Here is a 27,368-nt window from a genome sequence, read left to right as displayed (position 1 = left end):
TAACTCGCTTCTAGTATGTTACTGATAATGCATAAGAAAACTTTTGCTGAATACGCAGTAATCTGTATATACTTTACGTCCATTTCAAGACAGCATACTGTATCTTACCATGGATTTCAAGAGCATTGCAAAACAAATGATCATGATACAAGTTAATGATGGTAACTTTCTTGCAAAAAATGATGCTAAAACTCCGTTATCCAAAGAAATTTTTGTTGTAGTTTTATTTTGGCATATTTTCTTGGGGCTTTAGAAAAATGCGATTTATATAACTATTTCTTACTTTTGTATTTCTGAAATGCCTTTCCTCAGTTTACAATGATTTTTAGATAGGAACAACAGAATATTATTTAAATTTCAAAGATAATGGTTTGGAGCATCTTCTGATTTGCTTTCAGTTGGTTACATTTTAATGCTTACGATTCCAGCTGTTAGAATGCTGCTTAAATGGCGAAGAACCATTTCCTGGTTTGCGTGCCTCCAGGAAAATAAAGTCCTTATTATTTCATATGAAAGAACTTTGGCGAAGTATTTTACCATAGCAAATATGATGCGTTTAGTGTACAAAGGAACCAAATCCATTTTACATCTTGAGATCACTATCTGAAGCCCCTTTCAGAGAATAGAAGATTCATGTCCAGGTAATCTAGTTAAAACTGTTGGATATTGAGAGTGGCGCAAAGTGCTTTTAAATGCTACACATACTGTTGAGAAGTTGAATATAGAATATAGCATGTGAAAACAGAAAGATAAATGGATGTTTCAGACAAGAGTCATGGAAGATTATAAAAGTTAATTAAGAAGATTAAGATTATGATGTTTAGTTTTTTGAGATACGATTGATGTGAAGACTGGAGATTATAGAAACGGCTCAGATATAGAATAAAGAGGTCAATAACGATATTGTGTTTTTAGTAATAGAGTAATTCTGGACGTGACAGTAATAGTCACACACTTTATGTAACATTAGATATTTAACAAAAAAAAAAGAAAAGAAAAAGAAAGAAAGAAAAAAAGAAGAGAAGAGAAAGAAAGAAAGAAATTGCTATGTTTTCCATATACTCAAGCGTATCTTACAAAATTTGTCTCTTATCTTCAGGTAATTGGGTTTGGTTTCCCTGTAGTACACTAAACGCCACATACCTATATAATAGATCTATGCCTGCTCGAATGTTGTCATTCCGCAATTGATACCGAAAGTAAAAGCTATCTAGAAACGAGTGTACGAGTATGCCATTTACTAGTAACAAAACATCCATTTTGAGCATATGTTCCTTTTATTCAAAAAAAAAAAAAAGAAAAAAAAAGAAAAAAAAGAAAAAAAAGAAAAAATAAGAAAAGAAAAGAAAAGAAAAGAACAAGCACAACACACAAAAACAAGTAAGTAATCAATAAAAGTAAATATCCTTCATTATTCATTGCATAATAATAATAATAATAATAATAATAATAATAATAATAATAATAATAATAATATAAAATAAACCTAATGTAAACGAGGGCTGATCAAAAACAGAGACTGAGTTTGTACCGCAGATTCCTTTGTCGGCGAATGCCAGCACGTTTTATAGTTGAAAGACTTGTGCTTCATGTATACTCTTACTAGGTGGCAGCATTGTCGTATCGGTAGATTGGGAGTAATTCGCTGTGTTTTAGACACTGCTTCCATTTCGCCTCACAACGTGCTGTTTACGTATATGCTTAAATGGAGGTTACGCGAGAAGAACAGTATGGAAGGATGTAGGAAGGTGTAGGAAGGATGAAGAAGATCCAACCGAAGACTAAGAATATGGTTATGGTGCTTTCTGAATATTATGATCCGCCTTATTGCTGAAAATCTATTTTAGGCCTATTTTTTAAACTTTAATTTCTCAAAATTGCATTTCTGGACATACATGTACCATTTTCTCACAAACTATTAATGCTAAAGTAGCCAAATTTTGCACACATCTTACTTATATGCACTTCTTCACACATTTATCGCCCAAAAATTTGACTTCTGCAAGTAATAGCAAAGATTGATTGGCAAATTTCTCGGAAGCAGCCAAAACACGTACATCCCTCCCTTAACCATCTATCACGTTTCACGCAGCAGTGAAAACGTGAACCTACAGCTTAACGCGGAATCCCAACCTCATGAACTTCCATAGGGAACCGAATCCAGGTTTTCCACACCAACGGCTCACCACTTAGCCAGAGGAACCTCATAACTTTTATATGTCAGTTGTGGTACTTTTCTTAACAGTTCGCCACAATCACGGTCTATGAACATAACGTACTCATCCAACTTCTGCAATTCTTTTAAAAGCAATAATATATGATACACGAAGGCAATTGTCGTAGTAATTTTATTTAGTACCTTTACGTAAATGGGCATTTATTTGCAATATGAGTAAATGCACTAATTAACATTCTCATATTTTTGCCACCAACCGACCTTACGAAGCAAATCTTATTAATAAAAAAAAATGCATGATATAAAAGCACGATGATTGATAGTTGAGTGCTAATTTCTGGTATGCATCATCGTAGATTAGATAAGGAATGTATTAAAGGGGGAACCTGACAAACTTTACCTAGAAGGAAACATTTCCCTGAGTAAAAATCTAAATTCTTTACTAAACTCAACACTAGTACCCTCAAACTTAAGGTGATAATCATGTCCATGAATTTTCTCGAAATTCTCCAATACTATTATCAAACTACTTTACACGTTAACAATACTTTTCTTACCATATAGTGTTGGTACTTTCTGCCGTCATCTTTAACTAATGGAACTTACTCTTAAATTGTTCATATAAATCAGTTAAATGGATACAATTATATAATTGGTAGAGTTTGATAAATAGTGGGCAATGTAAAAATTTGCAGATCGACTGAAATGTTTCGAACACTTGAGTTAACATTTAAATCACCGAATAAGCAGATCAGATAGCACAATAATGATAACAAACTAGATCCAATTGGCTCATTACTGAATGCAATTAAATTAAATCTATAGTTTCACGTCACATGTATATGCCCTGTAGGCTAAGAGAGACGGATGATAGTGAAAGTGAAAGATTATAAAAGAGATGGTGAAGCGATCATGTGGGAGGAAATATCAGACCTGGTAGAAAACTCACTGACAAGGTGTTGTCCACCACAAACTCTCAGGACTTGGGATCGAACCAAGGACTTCTCGATCAGAGGTGAGCGCTCTACCCAGGCCAGTAGGCAGCCCAAAAATGTAGGAGGGCTCTGTCAGAAGTTAGAGGGGGGAGGGGACGATCCAACCATACAGCAATAGAATTACAGTAAATATTAATAAGTGTAAAACCATGACATACAGTAGACGTGAGAAAACGTATGAGTTTACGTACACGATCAATGGAATAAGTTTAGAAAAATTAGATACAATTAAGGATTTAGGTGTGATATTTGACAAAAATTGACCTTTCTGATTCATGTTGCAAATATTATTAAGGGTGACATATATCATGTGACATATAGTAATTGCATCCTTATCAGAACAAACAAACAATTTACGAATATTAACTCTTTGAAAACGCTTTATTTTTCTTATGTAAGATCCAAACTTGAATACGCCTCACTTATTTGGAACACTTCCGTGGAAACACACAGTCAAAAAATTAAGCAGATACAAAGCAAATTCATACGTTTTCTCACATACAAAAAGGACATGATTTTATCCCAAATATGAACCATATTATAATTTACTTGACAACTTTACACTTCAGACACTTGAAAATAGGCGGACGTTGAACGACCTTATTTTCTTATACAGATTTTTGCACAACAAAATAGACTGTATTGACATAATCTCAAAGATAATGACCCAGATTCCAACCCTCAGAACACACAAGGGAAATAGTGGTCTGTTCTACTGCAGGAAGGCACACACAAATGCACTGCATATGTCACCTACATGGAGAATTTGTGCTACATACAATAAAATCAGTAAGAATTATAAAGATGTAGATATATTTAATAGTTCTGAAAAGTTGTTCGACAGAGTAATACTGCGAATTTTGTAAAAAAATAAAATAAATAAAAAATAAACAATCAAGGAAAAGGTATTATTTCAATTCAAGTATTAATATCATTGTAAAAAAAATATTATGCTCCAACTGTAATTGGGCAGTAATGCCTGCTGTATCGATAAATAAATAAATACTATAGTTTATTACCATATTATAGTTAATTGCAACCCTATTGTGAAAATTTTAGGGGGAAGTAAAATGTTAGGGAGGCGACCCCCTAGACTCCCCGTGGATACAGGCCTGGCTCTACCATCGAATCACCGTGTCTCCTAACTACTGAATCAGTATGAATTTCTGATATCTCATGGTGAGTAATATACACAATATTCTGTTCTAGTGAGTAAAACAATTTAATAGAAACCAAACTACAGTACCGAAACTTAGGAGGATTGTCTTCAAATATGCTTTTATAATTCATTTTTTCCTTGTGGTCCTCAGAAAACGTAGGAAACACAATACTTTTACGGTATCTTTAACAAGTATAACAGCAAAAACGAATCATCACTCATACTCAGAACTGACGGGAGAGAAATCATAAATATATTCGTATGAGGATGTTGAAAACAAAAAAGTTTCAAAATAATAACACATTTAATACATAATAAATTTCTGTTAATGTTCTTGTTCAGGTTTCGAAAAATCCCGGGCGCCATGTCTCATGGTGAGTTGAGTAGTAATACGAGGCTGGTGCATAGATAATTTAAAATATGTTTAAATTGGGTTTGTATTACTATGACTCCTAGTTTTGAGAACTGGCGCCTAGGTTAGAAAAGGCTTCGAGCATTGCTCTTGTTCACACTGGCGCAAAAGCCGGGGGTTGAGGGGGACATATCCCCTCCAATCTTGAAACTAAGGGGCGCTATATCCCCCAATAATCCGATTTGATTTTTTTTTTTTTTTTAAAGAAGAAATGTGATGATTCGTGTCCGATTGCCACAAAGGAAAGTGAGATGAAATTTCCCCTAGAATAAGCTTCAATCTGCCCGCCTCTCAATGTTGAAGACAACTCTGCCCCCCTGATACTCCACAAAATGGTTTGTCAACGTCATAAATGTTTTGAACATCCCTAAAAAAAGGAACAGTCTTAACCCCCCCTCACCCTCCAATGTTGAAGACAGATTTGTCCATACTCCTTCAGTAGCATAACTATCTGTACTATTAGTCTGCCTCTTTTCACTGCCACTGTCTTCGGCTCCAAACCTGTACGGTGGTCACACGGTAAAGATGATAATATACGTAATACGGGTTTTTATATCATTAAGTTTCAACGCACTAGGAACTAAGTTTGGAAAATAAAGAAAAGCTTTACTTGTAACTGTAATATGGTAGCCTGGATATTCTCAATCTGCTCGTGATTTATTTTGAATTTGAATTGAAATAGTAGTACACGGTGGCTCAATAGTAGAGCGCTTACTTCTAGTGCGAGGGGAGCCTGGTTTGATTCCCGGCCAAGTATGTTTGTGCTGGACAACATCGTGTCCGTGGGTTTTCTCCCACTTTCTCATTCCACCAATTTTTCCATCATCATTTACTTGCCTTAATCATTCGTCCTCCTTAGCCTAAAGGGCATAACTGTGGAATGTTAAACTGAAAGATTTCATTTTCAATTGTTTCTTAATTAGACTCGTAACGTTTCTGATGTAAAATAGAGATAAAATAATCCAGGATTAGCTCAAGAGAGTAATGCTCTCGGAAGTAGGAACTAAAAACACAGTTCTGAGTGGTTGGCGTTATCCATTTCTTGCCACATTGCATTCAAATAGCAGAAATCAAACGAATGCTTTTGTCGGTCTTCGTTGCCAAGCGGGCTAGTGCTATATACTAGTAACGAGTATCGGTTTATGGCGTGAGTTCAAACCCGGTCCAAGGAAAGTTTTTATAAACATTTTTATAACACTTTTTAAATTAAAATAAGATGAAAATAATACTCAAAAGAGTGACTTACTTACTTTTGTGCAGATAAGTAGTAGTAGTAATAGTAGGAACAGTTTAGAAGCCCCGCAGGACTCCTTTTGTTCCCCTTGTACTCCATGATGTAAATTTTGTGACCAACTTAAAACAGCTGGCTAGGCTAGCGCGTAAAACAGCTGGCTAGAGTAGCGCGCGAAAAATGTACTTCCGGGAGCATTACTCTTCCGAACGGGTCGTAATAATCCTGCTAATATACCTAGGTATATCTCGTAATAATACAATGTTACATATTACTTCAGATTTAACTACCTCGTAGGAGAATAGGTCTTATTAACAGTATTTTATATACAGTAAGTATTTTACTTCTTTCGTCACTTTTTTTTTGATCCATTAAAATTATCTGTTGTTTACAGTTAGAAAATGCAATTTAAAAATATTTCCTGAAGCTTTCAATACGACTCAGAGGTGACCTGAAATGTGATGTCAATCAATAACAGATCGTTTCTGTTTCCGTGTCGTAGACAGTGCATTTTTGTATTGCTTGACACTGCATCTCCGTTAATAATAATATTTTTTTAAAAATCTGAGAATTTTACTATGTGCTATACCAAGGACTAGTTATACACAGTGAAATAAATTAAAACATTTTGTCAGAAACAAAATGCCCATTGCCCTCATACCACACGATGGAGCTCCTTGGTGGCTAAACGGTTAGCTTACGCGCCTTTGGCGTTCCATTCCCGGTGGGAGCTCATGTGATTCAGATTCCACGTTAATCAGTAAGTGCACGTCTCATATAGCCTCGCTGCTGAACGGGACGTTAAACTTAAAATCAACTCAACTCAATTCATACAACACGATGAACACCATATGACTAATATTAATTGGAAATTACCAAAATTGCTCTCTTTCAAGAACTATCAATTCCCAATATTTCTTGATTTCAAAGGTTTTATAAGGATCAAGAAACCAGATGATACAGCATTCGACTGTTGTATAAGTAATGAAGTTAGAACTACACAATAGTAAAAGGAATACTTACGTCGCTGAAAACATTGTCAAGTCTCCAATACCCCTATGTACTGTGTCAAGAAGAGTTAAGTTCAGTCCAACAGGTCCAGTTCCTGCATTTAAGACTAGTCTTGGGACCCTCATTGGGTCTATGGGAGGTATATCATACTCCTTAATTCCTAAAACAGATAATATGATTGCTTAGAAAATCAATACTTCATTTTATATAAAACTAACGAATTACTTAAAGGAATTCAGATTAACTATGGATCAAAGTTTAAATGAACTGGAGTATAAACATAAGTGCATTGAAATCGCAGTATTTAGTACTAGTATAGTTAGATAAACAACATTGTTTATCGATATGGCAACAATTTAGTTCGATAAAAAATGGGAGTCAATAAGTACCGTAAACTGGGGTTACTTGGGAAATCTGGGGATACTTGGAAAGCGGACTTTTTTTTGTGTGTGTGTGTGTTATATGGTATAATAATGAGAGAACTATGACAGATACGTCGTTTTCTTCCAGACCAAAGGAAAGTAGGCATCTAAGAAAACAATATGGCTTTTCGTAAGTGGTGTTTCTTTATTGGTCTAAAAATTCTCACAGCAATTGATACTTTTTTCTTGTCTTTTGAATTTTCTGTAAATTGTCCCTGTCTTTCTGTAACGAAAAGTGATTTTTACCTGGTTGTGCTAAATATCATTGTTTTCAGAAGTTTCCCAATGAAACGTATTAGTTTTACATTTCCACTTCCTTTCTGGGACAATCTGTGGCCGTTTTTTTTTTTTTTTAATTTCCTTCCGTTTTTCTACTAAAAATGATAATACTGATCATTGGATAGACAACGATGACATTCTTGAAGTTTTGCCTGAATCTACTTACAACCGCAGAGATCAAATTGTTTTTTCATATAACTTTGCAGCAAAGAATTTCAATATATGAATTTTTGGCTTATCATACTGTGTTACATTGTTATTACTATAGCAACACCACATATGATATTTTTGCAAAGGATTAACGTAAATGTACACTTCTAAAAATGGTACCAGGTAATTTTGTAAACAAATGTAAAGCAATTACTGATCTGATACCGTACATAACTAAATTTCATAAAATTATGTAGGGCATGTTTAGTATCTTAAAGAAGTCTCAATAGCTTATGCATTTGCCAAACTTTTTTTGCATTGTTTGAAAAACTACCGTTCATAAAACAATATTGCAAAAACTTATTTTTACTGGTTCTGTAGGCCCTCAGAAAGACAAGCTTACCTCTGTAGGTAGTTTAGATTGGTTCAACAGTTTATTGTATTTAAGTAAAAGGTTGTGCAAAAAGTCTCCTTTTCTTATTTAAAACAGAGACACATTACTATGAAAGATACGGTATATAGGCAAAGAAACATAGGAATGTTGTATATCAATCTTCTCAGGAAAGTGTGATCTTGCAACTGGTTCTTTCCAAATAGTCACATCTTTCACACAGTTCTTACTACTATAATAAGGCATATATTTTCCAAGTAGCCACAAAAGCGGGGTTACTTGGAAACAACAAATTTGGGATCCTGGGAAGCTTCAATCTCAGTGTAATTTTGTTCTGACTACAGGAAATGGCAACATGGACTAAGCTCTAGATACATCACAAGAAGAAAAATTAATTGCAAGAAATAACAACTGGTAGCATGAAAAAGAAAAAAAAACAATATTTTCAAGTAACCCCAGTTTATGGTATTTTGAAAAAGTAACGAAATAGTATTCAGTATTTGCAAATATTTGATTACTTGAATTAACGCCAAAGTTTTCTAAGTACGCTATACTACATGAACGATTCGAATGTAGATATTGATTTTATTAACGGATTGTCTGGGAAGTATTTTGACCAATGACACTTACTGCACCAAAGAGATCAGGTCTAAGGATTTCCATTTAGCCAAATAAGCATTCAAGAAGAAAAGATCACTCTTAACTAGCAAGCTTAATATTAGACTCAGGATAAAGTTAGTCAAGTCCTTTATGGTATATTGGATTGTATAGTTCAGAAACTTGGACAATACAGAAGTTAGAGAATATTTAGAGAGCTTCGGAAGGTAATGTTGGAGGAAGATGGAGAAGATAAAATGGAAGGAGAGAGAAACAAACGAAGATATTTTAAAACGATAGGAGAGAAGAGGACACTTTTAAGCAACATCCTTCGTAGAATGGTCAATTGCATTGGATACATATCGCAAATAAATTGACTTCTTCATAACGCCATAGAGGAAAAGATGGAAGGAGAGCGAGGAATAGGAAGAAGAACACAACTGATTGATGATTTGAAAAATAGAATAAAATATTGCGAGTAAAAAGAGGAAGATGAAGATCGAGAAACGTGAAAGAAACATTTCCGGACCCAAACACCTCATTAATTTCGGGCCCTGCCAAAAGGTAGAGTAATTAATAATAATAATAATAATAATAATAATAATAATAATAATAATAATAATAATAATAATAATAATAATAATAATAATAAAGAAATGTAATTTATTTAAAACTTCCATATCATTTCTTACAAACGTTATAAAATAACGCCTATTAACTACATGATTCCATGCTAAAACACAGACTTTCGAACAGGTTTTTATAAAGGAGAATTGGTTATCTAAACACTCAACATAAAATGCATCTTTCGTAGCGAATTTTATAAGAAAAGTTGGTTATCTGAATGATTCCATGTGAAGATCAGACTTCCCAAATAGATTTTGTAAAGAAAGGTTGGTTATTTAATGACTCCACGCCATGTCAAACCACACCCCATTCTCTCATTACATCTCTAAAGAAACGTTTTAGTCTTGTCCAAAATATTAAATTCAAAATGCTCCCTTCTCTATTGATTTTATAGAGGAAGCCCGGCTCTCTAAATGATTAAAACTAAAGCACAGCATTTGTTTTGAAAGTTGATTTTATAAGCGAAGATGGGTTAAGTTTATAATTCCATACCAATACTAATCTATACTTATTATAATTACATAGTCAGGCAAGATTGGGTAACATGAATATTGTGAATCAATTAATAGGCCTATAAATTTGTGAGTTGTTTCTTAACGCTTATTATGTAGTGATCCTGCTGTAATCTAGCTTAATTCTATGATAGATTAATTTTAGGGCCGCGGTGATTCAGTGATAAAGCGTTCACCTCTGATGTATGGAATCCCTGGTTCGATCCAGCTCGCGCCACTTGGAATTTATAGTGGATAATCACCGTGTGCTTGGGTTTTCTCGAGGTTCTTCCATTTCTTCCCACTTTCTTCATTTCACCATTTCATTCGTTTCCATCATCACCGTCTCTTTTAGCCTAGCTTGCATAACCATGGAACTTAAAGATTTCATTTCATTTCAAACATTGGTTTGCAAAAACAATATTTCTAACCACACTTGCGTTAGAAAAGTCAAAACCTTTTATGTCACATGATTCTAGCTAAAAACAGTTGAAAATCGTGTTTTCTCTGCAAATCTAAAGAATCTTATGCACAAGCAAAATTTGTATAAAAGGGTATATATATATATATATATATATATATATATATATATATATATATATATATATATATATAGATAGATAGATAGATAGATAGATAGATAGATAGATATAGATAGATAGATAGATAGATAGATAGATAGATAGATAGATAGATAGATAGATAGATAGATAGATAGATAGATAGATAGATAGATAGATAGATATAAATATTTCTTTTTCATATTTGGAATCTTGCTATGTTGATTTTGAGTTTGTCATTTTAAAAAAACAAAACAATATTACGTTAGGTATTAAATAAGAGAAAATCAATTTTTACCTTCAATTAATCGCTTGAAAAGAATATTTCCTGATTTCCTGACACATTCATTCACATTTGGATCTTTAGCTTTGCACAGTGGGAAATAGTCAGCTGTAAAAAAATATTAAAAAACTGTTGTTATAAACATATATTGAGTATGTTAAATATATCATACATCAAACACGAAACGAACAAGTGTATATGAGCGATAAAGATAATATATTTTTGGATGAAGTTTTCGGATTTGAATTCCGCAGCCGACAATTTTCCAGACATATCTTTCAATTGTATTATTCTAGATTATCTTTATCCCTCAAATCTTTATAGCGCATAATACACCGTTTCAAAAAGAATATACGTACTACGAAGAATTATTTTGTCCAAACTATCGATCGCTGCCCCTCGGCTCGGCTATTGGAGAAACGAATACATAGTCTAGTTTATATTAATAGCCGCTAGATGTCAGTTGTCTTCTGTTTTGCTTGGTAACCGTCATATGTTTGAAATGGCTACTTCGCAGCAGAAATCATTTTGTGTTCCCGAGTTTGCGAAGTGCAATTCCGTGATTACAGTGCAAACACGTTTCAGATACCAAATTGATCCTCCGAATGGGTGGAACATTCGCAGATGGTATCGGCAGTTTGTAGATACAGGATGTGTATGTAAAGGAAAAATTTGTGGCCGCCCTATTTGTGTTCCTGAAGAAAATATTGCACGAATTCAAACTGCTTTCCAACGTAGTCCTTCAAAATCAACTCGTCGTGTCAGTCGGGAGTTACAAGTGCCGACAACAACAATTTGGCTTGTTTTGAGACGTCGGTTAGTTATGAAGCCGTACAAGTTACAGCTGTTACAAACTCTGCGTCCTGATGACAAACGCAAACGTGTGACATTTTGTAAAGAGATTCTGGATGCTATTGAGAATGATAACCCTCGCACAACGCATCGTGTACAGTGATGAAGCGACATTCCGTGTTAGTGGTCACTTAACAAACAAAATATTTTAATTTGGGGCCTACAGAACCCACATGCAGTCATTGAGCATGTACGAGATTCGCCCAAAGTCAATGTGTTTTGTGCGATATCCCGAACATCTCTTTACGGCTCATTCTTCTTTAATGGAAACACGGTTAACAGTGAGCAGTATCTCGCTATGTTACAAAACTGGTTGTTTCCGAGGCTGCACGAAGACAACTTCATTTTTCAACAAGACAGGGCACCCCCTCACTGGAGTCGCCAAATGAGTGAATATCTGAATGAAACTCTACCGAACCGTTGGATTGGTTGTCAAGGAGCTGGCGACTTAGCATGTCTCAGCTGCCCTCCACGGTCACCGGATTTAGCACCCTGTGACTTCTTCCTCTGGGGTTTCGTTAAGGACAACTTTTATGTACCATCACTCCCACAGAACCTGGAAGAGTTGAAGAACCGGATCCGTACTGCCATAATATCAGTGACGCAGGACAAGCTTACCCAAGTATGGGAGGAATTTGAGTATCGATGTGATATTGCTCGTGTCGCTGATGAAGGACATACTGAACATTTGTAATTTGAACTTTGAACTGTAATTGGAACTTGAGAGGTTCGTAAATATGTGTGGAAAATTTCATATTCGTATGTCTTAAAGTTTAATAAATATATGCATTCGAAATACGTAAACTCTTTTTGAAACAGGGTGTAGATTTTAAAGCAGAGTCCGTTACATTTCTTTTGCAGCCTCTGGTGCACATGGTGCCTGCATGTGTATTTCCATGTGTATTTCCAAAGCATACGTATATCACTTCGGGCCCGGGCTGGGCTTGGGCGGTAAAATTTTAAATACACAACCATATTTCTGGGGCCTAACTTTGTAAATATACTGTAGAACGATATATATTGCACCGTTTTTTCTGGAGAACTTTAAAGGACATAATTAGAGGCAAAATTTTACCTCTAATTGCTGTAAATAAAAATACAATTTGTGTTAATAATTAAGTTTCTATAATTTGGGCTTATTTCGGTCTCATTTGATTATCACACGAGCTCGGGCCGGGCCTCACATTGTAAATTCACGGGCTGGGCTGGGTAAAAATTCCTGCCCGTGCAGACCACTAACAGCTATACCCCAATAAAGAGTTTGAAAAAAACGGAAAGAAGTCGACTCTGTTTTATATTTAAATATTCCAACTCAACATTTTTCTGGTGGGACTGAATATAATCCTTCAATCAACCTGTTAGGACAGTAGCTTACAGATTTTATATCCGGAAACGGTATCGTAGTTCGGTTACTTTGATCAATTAGCATTCTACAAAGTATGAGAAATTTATCATATACTTTAAATTTAACGCAAGTGATGAATTGCAAGAGCTACGAGAACCACAAGTGTTCTTTTTGCAAACTCTGTCAATATAATAAACGTTTCATCAGTCATTAAGTCAGATAGTTCAAAAACAAAGTTCTACTCAGCGTCGTTACTTAGATTTTTCCTGGGGTTTAGGAGGATAAGCACTAATATGCACATTTGCGCCCCCTAGAAAAGTTGTTTTTCCCATTTTTGGCCCCTTTTTCCCCATCTTTCTCTTACTCTTTATGGGCTCCCCGCAGCCTGAGTTTCCTCCCGCACGGCAAAGTCTGGGGGCCCGCTAGTTAACCGCTAGGGCCCGTTCCATACATGACAAATTAATTAAGGGAACAATATTGACAAATCTCAAAGCCATACGAATATATGTTATTTCTAGGGCCCCTAATAGTAGACACTTTTTACTGAAATGTTTCCACGACTCATTTTTTGTTTTATTTACCTTTTGTGTGCTGTTTTGTTCCTATGTAATGTAATGAACCTGTTTGATGCTTCATTTATAATTTCATGTTCGTATCGTATATGAAGTAAGAAAATTTCGTCTTAAACTGAGCCTCCCTGGAACGCCGGGGAGCTTTCCTGGGGGAGCAGGTGCCCCCCTGCACCTCCAAGTTACGGCCTTGGTTCTACGGTTACAGTGCAAAACGGATTCAGAGTTTAATCTTCCCGTTGAGCAAAAAAAAATATCGAAGAATGAACATTTAGTGTATTACTAGAATAGAGAAAATTCTCGATTATCCGCGAATGGACTATCCGTTCCCTTCCGAACATGATGACGTACATCTTCACTGTGGAGATATCCTTCGACGAGACCTTACAAGCTTCCACCAGATGCTGTGGTTAAAATGGTACTAGCAGCCAGAAACCTGTGAATTAGGAAACACTGCACGCAATGCATTGATTGCAAAAAGCTCAAAATCCACTTTCAGCACTCGAGATTCGTTCTGACGAGACCAGATTTTAAGAAATGTAAAGAGTTCCTTGTATGTTCGTTCTATTTTATCAGGCACCAATGCATACGCGACTTACCAATGACTTATCACCAATGACTTATTATATGTGGTTCCTATATCTGCATGTATTTTAGGAACAATACTTGAAACTAGTATTAATTCAATTGCTCGTATTTATTTTAACTTGTGTTTGCTCTGTTTCTGTTCTTACTTAATTGACTTTTGTTCTGTCCTCACACTCCTATAATGAAAGCGGTTCCAGGATGAAATCACATGATTGGCAGTGGACCGTGTGAAAATACACCATACCTGCAGAATGATTAATCCGATAAGGAAGACAGTGCGAAATTGCTAGATAATGAGCACCATATGAAACTGCTCCGTGCGAAATTGCACGGAATCAGACATTCATATCTGACTAGCGGTAAAAGTAACACCATAATTATAGCCTACAAACTGATCTCACTTAAGTTTTAAAGCTCTTTCAAAATCCATAATAACGCACCACGTCTAAACGTACGAAGAGAACTTCATAATTTTATTTGGTATCTCTGACAGTAAGTAAATTAGTTTTTATTTCCAATCTGATTTCCACTAATTGGAGACAAAGCGAGACATAGAAACTAAATCTTATTCATGCTTAAGAAAAATTCGTATAATGCACAAAAATCACAGAAATTTGACAGTAGAGTACAGTGATGATTGCAATGGGTGGGCCGAGAGAAAAATTTCAACCTCCAAGAGCAACGAAATCCGCCCTCCCCTGGGCCATATTTCCGATTGTGCTTACTGTGAATTACCGGTATTTTCCCCAATACTACTTTAACCCCTTAGACATTCAAAATCCTCCCCGTGGTAACTCTTCTGAAATAATCACTTATAGAATGCTACTAAAGTAATTTTGTTCTAGATGCACAGTAAAACAGTCAAGTCGCTAAGTAATACTAGTTCTTATTTTAAAAATTGACTATTTATCTTTATGAGAGATAATTATATATATATATATATATATATATATATATATATATATATATATATATATATATATATATATATATATATATATATATATATACTTTGGTGTGTTTATTTTAAGAATTATAAAAAGACAGCTATATAATGAGCAGTATCTCTCAGATCTTAATTGAACTATGGTCAAATTTTATGGTGTAGACAGGAGTATCTCTGACACACGGCGGCGAAATTTTCGTACCAAAACAATAGGTCCACACTAGATGGTCGCTCAAATCCGGTCTGTTCGAAAACTTTTGAGCGGTATGTAAGATGAAATCATGATTAATATAATATTTTCTGTTATTTTCATCAAACTGCTACATTGCTACATGCACTATTTGAAATCTCTTACGAATTCTCTCAAAAAAAGTTCCGAAAGTTTTGAAGCGAACAATATGAACTTATTGAGTAATTACGCCAGCATCTGACAAGAGATACGTTGACTAAGTGTCTTTTTTATTGCTATTAATAAAAAGATAATTCAGAGCTGTGTTAACTAAGTATGTAGTAACTTTCCCGACTGTGGAAAAATATCACTTATTGATTTTAAAATATCACTTTTTCAAATTATTATTGTAAGTACAGAGTATATTATGCTCATATTGCGGTTAGTACTTTTAGGTGCACTGTTTCTGTTCTTTTAGAGCAAAAAGAAATTCTCCAAAAGAATAGGTGTAAAATTATCCAGTGGGTAGAGATAAATTTCCCGAATTGTTTTCTCTTTGAGCCTTTCCCCCCCTTAATCTATTCATAATCCCCTTTTCTCTTCTTTCATTATTACTTTATATAATTTTATTTCATATTTCCCTGTCATCATGCAGTGCGAGAATTTCTATAAGATAAAGGAGATGATGCCTTCTCTGGATCGAAATGAACCAAAATATAATTTGCAGGGTGAGCCAAGTTCTTTAGCTTAAAAGATTCATGATATGCAAGCAGAACTGTTTTGTAGTTATGACTACAAATATGTGACAGCTCGCATCAAGAACTTGAAACGACAACGCTGAGAGAAATAAGAGTTAGCTATCTACTTTGGTGAGGCCACAGCCAAATTGCTATCCCGAAGAAGAATTGGAGGTTAATCTTCAAAATGATGTTTCGAATTTGCAATATCTTCAGAGTTGCCATTCCGAGTGAATACGATTTTGTTCCCGACTAGAAGCTTTAGTAAATACAAAATTGTTTTATCTGTAAATATAAAGGCGGTTACATTTAACAATTTAGACATGATTTATGTAGAGCAATAGCTTTATCCTTTTTCTTCCCAATATAAATATTCGTTCTATCCCATATTATACATATGAATATACATAATTTATATTCAGTTCAAATAGAGATCAAGTTGATTTCAACTAGACAAAAGGGCAATTGTCAAATAAATTTAGGGAAATATAACCTCTTCAGACATTCTGTGAAGATATATGTATTTGGACACATAATGAAGCATTTTATTTCCTACTCTGGGACATTTTATTTTGAAATTCTATGCAGTAAAAAGCATTATCGTTTATTTAAAGTTGAATCACTTTTCATTGGGTTGCAAAATATTCTTAACTCCCACTAAATCATTAATTTTACGAACAGGCACTGAAACACTAGATTTTGGTGGTAAAGTAACAGATTTCGCTGTTATGAAATACGCTTGCATTAAGTTCGCTGTTTGTTCGGAAACTGTGCCTGTAGCATGACTCTCAGGTAGCGCGTAATCAGTGGGTTTCCCAAACCTAACTATGTGAACTACGTGAATGTCTTGGTTAATAGTAACATGCTAAGGAAGTAACCAATCATTCCCCAACAAAATAGAAGATGCAAATTTGTCTACAACTCTAAAAGTATGCATAAATGAATAGTCGTCAATTTTGAACTTCAGCACAGCTAACGTGTTAGTTTCAAGTCCTTTAACCGTGATGCCAGGGATGATAGTACGTCTTTTAACAAGTCTAGTGTTAGGAGGAAGAAGCTCCCTAGTACAGATAGAAATTTGACTATCAGAGTCCAACAACGCTTTATACTCTTTATTTCCAATAGTAATTTTGATACAAGGTAGACTCTTATCCCTAATAATTGTGTGGGTCTTCAAAAGCAGGTCTGCCACTATTCCCTGAATTATATTTGCTATTTAAAACATTACAATTATCACTTCTCTTGAATTGAACCATATTGCACACTAATGTCTTAGCTGGACAGTGTATATTATTATTCGCGTGAGACATACTATAATTTCCGGTACGCTTGTGTTCTGTTGGTTCTTAGCAATAACATAAGTATTCGTGGGAGAACTCATTCTGTTATGCGTATTATTATTCATGTCACTCTTACATCCAGAAGTACAAAAAGAAGAAAAAGAGTTACATTTCTCTTGATGAAGCGGGATAGAATCTACAAACTGTTGATTACCACATTCATTCCCAGCGGATAAGATATCATGATGCAAACCTGCAAGCATTTCTTTTCTCTCCTGTTGATCTTCGAGAAGAAATGAAACATGAGAATTATCGCGCAACGAAACATCAGCTATCTTTGTGATAAATTCCGCTGTGCTACACTGCAAGATTTGTTTTTTAGACTTAGCTTTAACAAGCGTCTTATAATTCACAATTAACTCAGCTGACTGTTCTTGTAATAAAAATTCACAGAACGCATCGACCGACGAAAACATTTTAATGCATGTGAGTTTAAAGTACTGAGGCAATAATCCTTCAAGTAGGAAATTAATTTGTTGCTGTATAGGCATAGCTTTTTCGAAACTAAGCATGAGATCTAGCTTGTCATAAATATATGTGATAATGGGTTCCCCTTCTTTTTGATCTCTAGATCGAATGATGTGTTCCGTAACCTTCTTAACAACAAAACATCCAAATAATGTAATCATACGTCTTTTTATGTCTGCATACGACAACTTCACTAGTTCGTCTGTCCTAGTTAATGCTAAAAACCACATCAAGGCCCCGCCCCGTAATAAATATGGCAGCAAATGACGCTTCTTGACTGCGTTGAACTCATAAATGACGCAGTAAGATTCAAAATACTCTAATAAACAAATAACGTCTTCCCCGTACTTGCAGTGAAAAAATGTGGGGCGCACAATCGAATCTAGAGACGTAAGTCGAGCTTATGCCATAATGCCAGAATTCACAATTTTATCTCTAAATAGTGTGTGTAAAAATGCACACAAAAAACAAAACAACACAACAAATTGAGAGGATGGAGGGAGGGTGGTAAAACAAATAGAATTTCAGTAAATTCTAACGTTGGGCGGCGAACAAACTAATGCAAAAATAAATCTTAATTATCTTCAGCTAGATGAGAAAAATCGAGGGTTACAAATATGTGTGCATCCACACAAGATCAACAGTTAAAACCACATCTCCGCCATGTGCAGTCGCCTCTTGTCAGTCTGAAAGCTCAGACAACGCACTAATTAATTATGTAATTGGGGATGTCAGAACTGACAAGTTGCGCCCAGGAATTTGTAAACATTGAATTTGGTAGAGCATAAAGTACGGGATCTAACCTGGGTTGCGTACAAATAAAATTGAGCATGTATGAAAGAAACAGATTGTGATGTCGAAGGGGTTGAAATGGGTGAGAAGGGAGTAACTTTTAGGATTGGTTAATCTACTCGCACTTACTTGTAAATCTCGGTGTTTCCTCCTCGACGATTCTTCCAGTGGATTGATGTCCGTCCATCCTTCTCTCTGGTCTACTGGGCGTCTAGGTAGTCGTGTGTTAAGGGTTTGCGAAACCCGGGCAGGAAAACTAGCGTTGCGAAAACAGTAAATCTAATCAAAATCGAAATCGCTCTTTAACGAAATATCCATGGTAGTTAATAGCTATAACGTCTGTTAAGACAAGGTGCTCTCTAGGTTAGACCAAGGTAAACTTCTCTTAATTCGGAATTGTAGCTCGTGCTCCTACATGTTGGCTCGTCTCTCATACGATCCGGACTATCTCTTCCCAAAAGTCTCTCAATGGTTTTTTGTTCGATGGTCCTTCCGGGTTAATATCCTGGATCGTTGACTATTTCCTCAGTCTCGATGAAAAGTGCGTGCTCATAGATTAACCAAAGGTGAGGTGATGATAGGAATGCTGACAGGAAAACAATCTGTCGTTTTTACTGATTAAGAAATTACATGGGTTGAAGAAATTAACAAACAGCAAGAAAACTTTCTTGTAAGAAAAGTAAATGAACTTAGACAAAAAAATGAAAAGTGATTCAACTTTAAATAAACGATAATGCTTTTTATTGCATAGAATTTTAAAATAAAGTATCCCAAAGTTCGAAATAAAATGCTTCATTATGTATCCAAATACACATATCTCCACTGTTTACCTTGTATTAGTACATCTTTTTTCTTCAATTTCTCCTATGAAAACTACCCCTAAAAGTCCTAAATCTTGGTTATTATAAATAATGTAACTAGTAAGTACTGTGATCTTTTTCCTCCAAAAATATGATTCCAATGTTGTTGGCTTGGAAACCAAAGATCTTACAAGAAAATATGTCACATGTCATGGTCAAATCATGGTCATGTTCTATGCATATCATGGTCTTACTAATCAAATCATGGTCAAGTTCTATGCAAAGTTTGATCGACATCGAATTGGTCCTGTAGATAGCGTTTTTTTTATTACTTAATTTGATTTGATTTTGAATTCATCATCAAGTTCAGTAGCGAGGCTATATGAGACGTGGACCTACAGTTTAATATGGCGTCCGAACCACATAAACTCCCACCGGCAATCGAACTCGAGTCTTCCAAAGGCGCTCGTCTGCTAACCGCTTAGCCACGATAGAGCTCAAAATCAAATATAGACTGGAAGCTATTATTTTTTATACTGTCCTCTCAGAAGTATTAATACATCTTTTAGGAAAAGGATTACATTAGTTTGCAGAGGAAAGTACATACACGACATTTCATATTTGACTTTGATATCTTTATGACTTTGATACCTTCTGACCAAACTTTAATCTTAAAAAAAAAAAAAAAAAAAAAAAAACAGAAATTAGTAATAGGTGTTATCAGTCATCGTGGTATACACCATTGCATCTCACTTACATAATCATCTGTTACAATTCGCTGTTGTTCCGGAAGATGAAGCCAGGCTCCTTGCTGCGTCATGTCGCAAAAGCGGGTGCATGTTGATTGCGATAGCTCCTTCACCTTTAAGATTTCATTTATCAAATGAAAACTTTCAAATTTCTGTTGCCTTACGTTTAGGTTTGGCTGTTTGTGAGCTCATTGCTGTCCAGTTTGCGAGAATCAGGTTAACCAATATGGTTTACATGACTTTTCATGCATAAAAAGCGCCGGTAGATATTCCCGACACTCCGCCGTTAATGATATAATACTATGTACTAGCTCTTAATACTGCTGGAATTTTTTCAATACAGGAGCCTTCTGGCTGCTGTCGTTCGGATGAAAAACGACCCGATGGATGGCATAACATTAGTTCCATGAATGGGAGGTAAATGCTTATTATGGGATTTATATAAACTGATACATACGTTCATAGAAATTTAATTTAATCTTACGCTTGTTGAAAATTCGTGATAACAGAATGCATAGTGCTTTCTATTACCGGTATGTAATTGTAATGTTATATTTCAGTGTGAAATAACCAAATGTTTTTACAACTTTCAGTTTAATTCAAATTTAATACATAACGCAAACCTATTGTTATATCACTAACTTATAGTTTTCGTGTCGAAAATGACAATTTTAACTTGTTAAACACGTAAATAACATGACTTGTACAATATCTAAATAAAAACAATTTTAATTTCCAAATCAATATGTTATCTTAATATTATATGCTAGTTTTGTACATTTTTTTGAAAAAAAATGTAAATAAAGTAGTTTTTTAAAAATATATATGTAAAAGAAAACTATTAAAATTAACTTCGAAAAATACTGAAATCAAATGAAATGGGAACATGATTTTTAATTTAAGATTGTACACTCATGTCCAAAATTATTGTCGCATGTCTATAAATATGTTGTTGTAGGAATATAATTTGATAAAGATTTCGCCCAATGTTAGTATGTGTATAACCGACAAAGACATATATGTGGCAAATTTCATGTCAAAAGAGCAGTAAATAAGAACAATAAAACAAAAATAAAACTTTCTTGTCCATTTAACAACATTTTGTTTTAGTCATTCTAATTTTCGCATTTATAATTCTTTTCCTATGAAATTTAAAACAAATATATATATTTCCCGATTGTACACATAATATCAGTATTAAAGGTATACTTCAAAATCATTATCAAATTATATTCTTACAAGAAGACGGTCATAGATATGCGACAATCATTTTGGACATGAGTGTACATCAGCTCTTCTCCCAGCCCCAAGTTTTTTCACATTTTTAAAAAATATTGGCGAGATCGAAAAATGACAGTGATTAAAAAGTTGTTAATGTAATTTTTTAAATTAAAAAAAAATATTTCATAGAAATTTCGTCAACTAATTGACGTTCATATGTCTCGTAGGAGAAGAGGAACACGGTGGCTGACTGTCGGGTGGCTCACTTCCGATCCGAAGAGCACCCGGTTCGATCCTAGAACTTTTTTAGTGGACGAAATCGTGTACATAGGTTTTCTTCAAATTCTCCCGTTTCTTTCCACAATCTCATTCCACCAAATATTTCACAATCGCTACTTTCTTCAATAATCAATAATCGGTCCCCAAGAGCGTGAACCCTAAGCTATAGCTTGTTTAGCTTATACGTAAATCCGGCACTGAGCTTAAGTAACGAACTGAGCAACATGCCAGAAACGTTTTGAGCTTAAATGACGCATGACCAATGACAAGAATAAAATATATTTAAAAAAAGATGTAGATGGTTAATACAAGCGAAATAGAAGTATCTATTATCCAATTAGACCTCTCCAGCATAGTTAAGAGTTAATTTTACATAAAATAATAAGGTGTATAGGGGACATAGAAAGTGAAAGAAGTATCATTACTTTCATACATAAGTGGTTACAATAAGCTCTAGTTTACAAATGGAACAGTAGATAGTAGGAATAATAGATTTTAATTTTAAAGTATTTTTGAGGAAAATATTGGGTAAATGATAATATGAAATATTATATAATTTTAATTATTTATCTCTTTTCAAATGCACAAAAGTTACTATTTATAGATATGTGTCGATTTCAGATAATAAAATCTGCATATTCTTTATAACTCCATTGTAGTACAGTACTGATAATACTTAAGAAGCCTTTTACTAAGTATGTGATTGTGAAGGTGTACTTTATATCGATTTTAATGTAGCATATCGAGCATGTTGTAGGTTTAAATGATTAATTGAGCAACAGAGAAGATTATTTCAGAGTCAGATGTTGTAGGCTGAAATGACGAATTGTGCAAAAATAAAGACTATCTCAGAATCAGATGTTGTAGGCTTAAATGACGAACTGTGCAAGAATAAATACTACCTTAGAAACAGATGTTGTAGGCTTAAATGATGTACTTTGCAAAAATAAAGTGTATCTCAGAATCAGATGTTGTAGGCTTAAATGACTATCTATACAAAAATAAAGATTATCTCAGAAACAGACGTCGTCAGCTTAAATGACTAATGACAAGAATAAAGTTTTTTTTTTTTTTTTTTTAAGTTAGAATTGAATGACACATGAAACCATTACAAAACATTGGCTAATTTACCAAGCACATTTTGTACTTAACTGAAAACTTAAGCAGAGATTTTTTAAAAGTATTATTCTTTGATCTTTCCACTTTTTATTTTTGAAAAAATATGTGAAATGAAATTATTAGCACCATTAATTTCCACATATATGATTTGTAGTCTAAAGAAGACCGACCGAAGGCAAATGAATGATTGTGGGGGGAAATGAGAGGACGGTGGAAGTATGAGAAGTCTGAAAATACACGGAACGATGTCAGCCACATGCTCATATAGCCTGAAATTAAACGAAATGACTGTCTTTCTTTCCTTTCTTTATATTAAAATTAAATGAATTTGAAATAAGTGACATACGTAATATGTATATTTTAGCTCAGAAATAAACTGACCAAACAATACGGCTCTAATAAGATCTATGGGTTAGTCCCAGGTCAAAACAGTTTGTGGTGAAACTTTTGTTAATGAGTTTTCTTAAGACAATTCCGTTTCCTCATTTCGACAACCATATTGTTCATTTGAGTTTTTCTGTCTTTCACTACCTTTCACCTTACGTTTTATGCAGATAGTTACGCAGTATCCTTGCTAATAAAATATTAGTAATATGAACTTTATTATTTTATTTTTAGAATGACATAATACTTACTTTACTTAAACTTACTTTAGTTTTTCTTTAAGTTACTTACACCTTCTATTCGATATGGGGCACGGCAGGGGCGGATCCAGGACTAACTTCTGGGAGGGGCGGTGGGTTGTCATACTGCTACTTTTAAGGGCTCCAAACTTTGGAGTGGGTTTTATTTATATATATAAAATAAGAAAGTTTCCTCTTTTTTTGGGGGGGGGCAATTGTCCCGATCGCCCCCCCCTGGATCCGCCCCTGGGGCACGGTAGCTCAGTGGTAGAGGCCTTGTCTCTGGTGCAAGGAATGCGTGATGCGATCCCAGGCTTTTTGAGTTCGTTGAAGACTACATTGTATGCGCGGGTCATCTCAGTGTTCAGCAGTTCCCTTCCACATTCTCATTCTACGAATTCTTTCATAATCTTTCACTTTTATTAATCATATGTTTCGTTTCAGTGATTCTCAACCGATGTGTCGCGACACGCTGGAGAGTCACGCATTCCCTTAAGATATATCACGAAATTTTAGAATTTAAAAATCGTAAAGAATTTTATAATAACTAATTAATATCGAGACAGACTGTACCAGTCAACACCTCCAGAGGTAGCAATAATTCTCAGAGCTATATAAAGTCATTATAAAAACTAATTGGTTTCACTATTATAATAGATATTATTATTATTATTATTATTATTATTATTATTATTATTATTATTATTATTATTATTATTATTATTATTATTATTATTATTATTATTATAATAATAATAATAATAATAAACATGTGAAACAAATGTGTCGCGAAATCCTGGACGTTCAGTGAAGTCAAAAAAGGTTGAGAACCACTGAGAGTGTAAACGTGAAACGTAAAACTGGAAAGTTCATTTCATTTTATTCTCCTGTTTGGTACTGAATAACAGTTAATATTATCTGTCTTTTCTATGGTTTGAGTGGTCTGCGGGTTTTGGAAATTGATTTTAAGAAGTACTTCACTTAAAAAATTAATGAATCTTTAAATTTCATATTAAAATGAAGAATACAAATTTTTAATGACCATCTTATATAATCTTAAAAACTGAAATTTTTACACTAATTCTTGCTACTTTCACTTATCAACTGCGATTCACAACTATTTCTGTCTAAAATAGAAGAAAAAAAATATAAAACTACTTACATAATTTTGAAGAACTTAAGTGGAAAACTGAAACAAATAAAACTAATTGACAAGTGCTACACTTAAGCATCATCTTGCACTAATCAATGTTTAAAAAAGTCTGTGTGTGCGTCGCCTTATGTGATGCACTATTGTCACTCCACTTTCGATTTTGATCCGAGCCGTTTGTATTCCGGTTGAGATTACACGCTACGTGAAATACTAACTTTTCTTCGCCGTATAAAGGAGAGTGTTTGTGTGCCTTACCATTCACTGTAAGGGACTAAAAAATATAAACTTCCTGGTCGGTCGGGTTAGCTCTCTGTCTTGTGGTGGATTCTATAATCTCTCTGGCTTCAGGGTATCGCGAGAGAATGTATATTACTTATTTGATAGTGAAAGCTCTCTCATGCTACTGGAAGTGTTGTTAGTGGGTTGACTCGAGGCGATCTTTCTATACAAAGAGAAATTTTTCTTTCTCCATCAGTGATCCACTATTATGTGAGTGCTTTATATGGTTACATGCTTGTATTATGCAATAAAAAGTCTTGCAGTAGCATGTTCGAATCTTATTTACCTGTGTATATTTATACCGTGTGAACAGTGCGTGAACAATTCCCTGACCTTTACTGAAGTTTCATCTACTTCAGTTACCTCTGTCTCATTACTTTCCTTGACTGAATCAGAAGATAGTGTTATGAAAGGAACTTCTTGAATTGATCTTCAGATAGTGTATAGTTAGAAAAGTGGGCTAACTTAGAATTTAAAATCACAACTGGCAAAAACTCGAAGCAAAGGCTATTGACTATTGATTGGTTGAATAGTTCTTAGCACGGAGGCTATATAAAACGAGGTATGCAGTTTACATTTGAATCTGCAGCACTGCAAAGCGATCAATGTTATCCCACCGAGAATCGAACCCTGGGCTTCATGCACCAAACTCCAGTCAACGAAGAGTTAACAAATGAAACCGACCTCAGATCCATCACCAATAATTAAGGGCGCCGATTTTTCTGTAACTTTAGGGGGCTGGAAACCATTGAAATGTGTGTTTGGTTGCAGACAAGGATCTAAAGGGACTTTTAAGACAAATTGAATTGAAATTATGCCAAATATTGTATATTCATAAAAATACATATAACAATAAAAATACGTATAAAATACATATTCATTAAAATACATGGAGGCCCACATGAGTATTAGGGGTCCCGGGTCCCCTGGCCCTCCCAGGATTGGCGCCCTTGCCACTAATTAAGTAACTGTAGGTATTCATCACAGGAAGTGAATTACACATTTACTGATGCCCTCATTACTGATTCACAGAGTACCGCGCCTAATTTTGGTGCACAAGGATCGAGTATACTACGGTATATTCGAATCGAGGTAGCATTAATTTCATCTATCTGTATATTACGGCATTTATATTACGATATTAATACACTACGGCATATTCGAAGCAGCAATAGTGATTTTAATATACAAATATATTTTTTAAAAAAATGATTATCGAGTTATACGGAATATCAATATATCGGAGGTCGAGTTTCCGGAACTCGACTGTAATAAAATAACTATGGAGGATTAATCATTTCCACAGAGAAAGTTAATGAGATATGCGTTTCTCTGTACCATCCCCACTTTCCGAAAAAAAGAATACCACTTCTCCACATCTTAAAACAAGCACAAAAAGGCGAATGAAGCACTTAACAGAAAAGAAAGGAAGAAAGAAACAAAAGTTTTTTCCGTCCCTTTAATAGAAAGTTAAGTAAAAAGAAAAAAAATACAAATTGTTTCGTGCTGAATATGTACATTATTGGACGAAACTATTGTCACTATGGAAAATCCACTGAATAAGGCTGGGAGTTTTTGAAGCGTGGGTGAGGAGAGAAATGTCAAAATTAACTATGGGTAATAAAAATGTTGAAGTGTTAGGAGTAGTAGGCCTATTGGAGGAAAAACAAATAGATGAAATTAAAAAGGCGAAGAGAAGTTAGTTGAGAAGGAGCTGCATAATCAGATACATGACAGAATGTTAGGTGGGAGGAAAGTGGGGGAAGGGTGAAAGAGCCTGAAATTTATGGGCAATAAAATAAAATAAAAAATACATGAAAAGAAAGAGGTTAGTTGAACACCACTACGTATGGCAACTTCTCAAATTGGTGGCAACTGACGTGAAAATAAAGACAGAATGCTTATACATAGGATTTTCTGATGAAAGGTGCACCAATAATCACCAGTATATTTGAATTAAATTTGAACTTCTTAAATGCCTTTAGGCATCTACGGTCTGAATGAGGAATATTATCTTGCTTGGTGAATATTTTTCCATCAATCTTCAGAAAGTCGACTTAATTTATTGCTTTTGGAAAACTACGCTTTCTTTTAACCCTAAATGAAAATATGACGGCAGGAAGGTTTGGAAAGTGTTGCTATTTTCACTTCTAGCTTCTGATTTTAGATAGTGTAGGCTATATTTGCAACAAACGTGGAGGGTGCATGTGCACGGGTGCAACTCCCATAAGTTCGGCCCTGATTATAGGGTATTTTTGTTTTCTTTAATCTTACATTTTTTGCATCAAGAGGAAAATCGAGAGAATTTAGAAGTAAAATCCGTAGATTTGGACTAAAGGCAGCTTTCCTGACGCTGTTTGTGTCAAAACAGGAGAACTGCAATCCTAGAAAGTCCATGTTGTGGTTCATATTTTCTGGATTGTTTTGTGTACGTACACAAGTGGATAATATCTATCAAACCATGATATTCTGTACCCTGCACGTGCCAACGGAGAACATACGTAATTTCCCTCTATTTGCGGATGTACAGATTGTTTCTGGCTAAGCAAAATACC

The 27,368-nt window shown here is 34.6% G+C and overlaps 1 protein-coding gene across 1 annotated transcript in view; it reads right to left on the bottom strand.

The window, feature by feature from the left end:
* The window catches only part of LOC145692526 (uncharacterized), a 78,035-nt gene that overhangs the window by 21,337 nt on the left and 29,330 nt on the right, over positions 1–27,368 (bottom strand). Inside the window, exons 5-7 of the mRNA XM_081767833.1 lie at positions 24,544–24,599; positions 10,800–10,892; positions 6,997–7,144 (exon numbers count right to left, since the gene is read on the bottom strand). Coding sequence (XP_081623959.1) covers positions 6,997–7,144; positions 10,800–10,892; positions 24,544–24,599 — 297 coding nt within the window. The remainder of the gene's footprint in view (positions 1–6,996; positions 7,145–10,799; positions 10,893–24,543; positions 24,600–27,368) is intronic.

This window comes from Thermobia domestica, chromosome 8, assembly GCF_964235325.1.
Source record: "Thermobia domestica chromosome 8, izTheDome1.hap1.1, whole genome shotgun sequence".
NCBI classification, from domain to species: Eukaryota; Metazoa; Arthropoda; class Insecta; order Zygentoma; family Lepismatidae; genus Thermobia; species Thermobia domestica.
The sequence above is the reverse complement of the archived record's forward strand: the minus strand, read 5'-3'. Positions and strand labels throughout refer to the sequence as shown.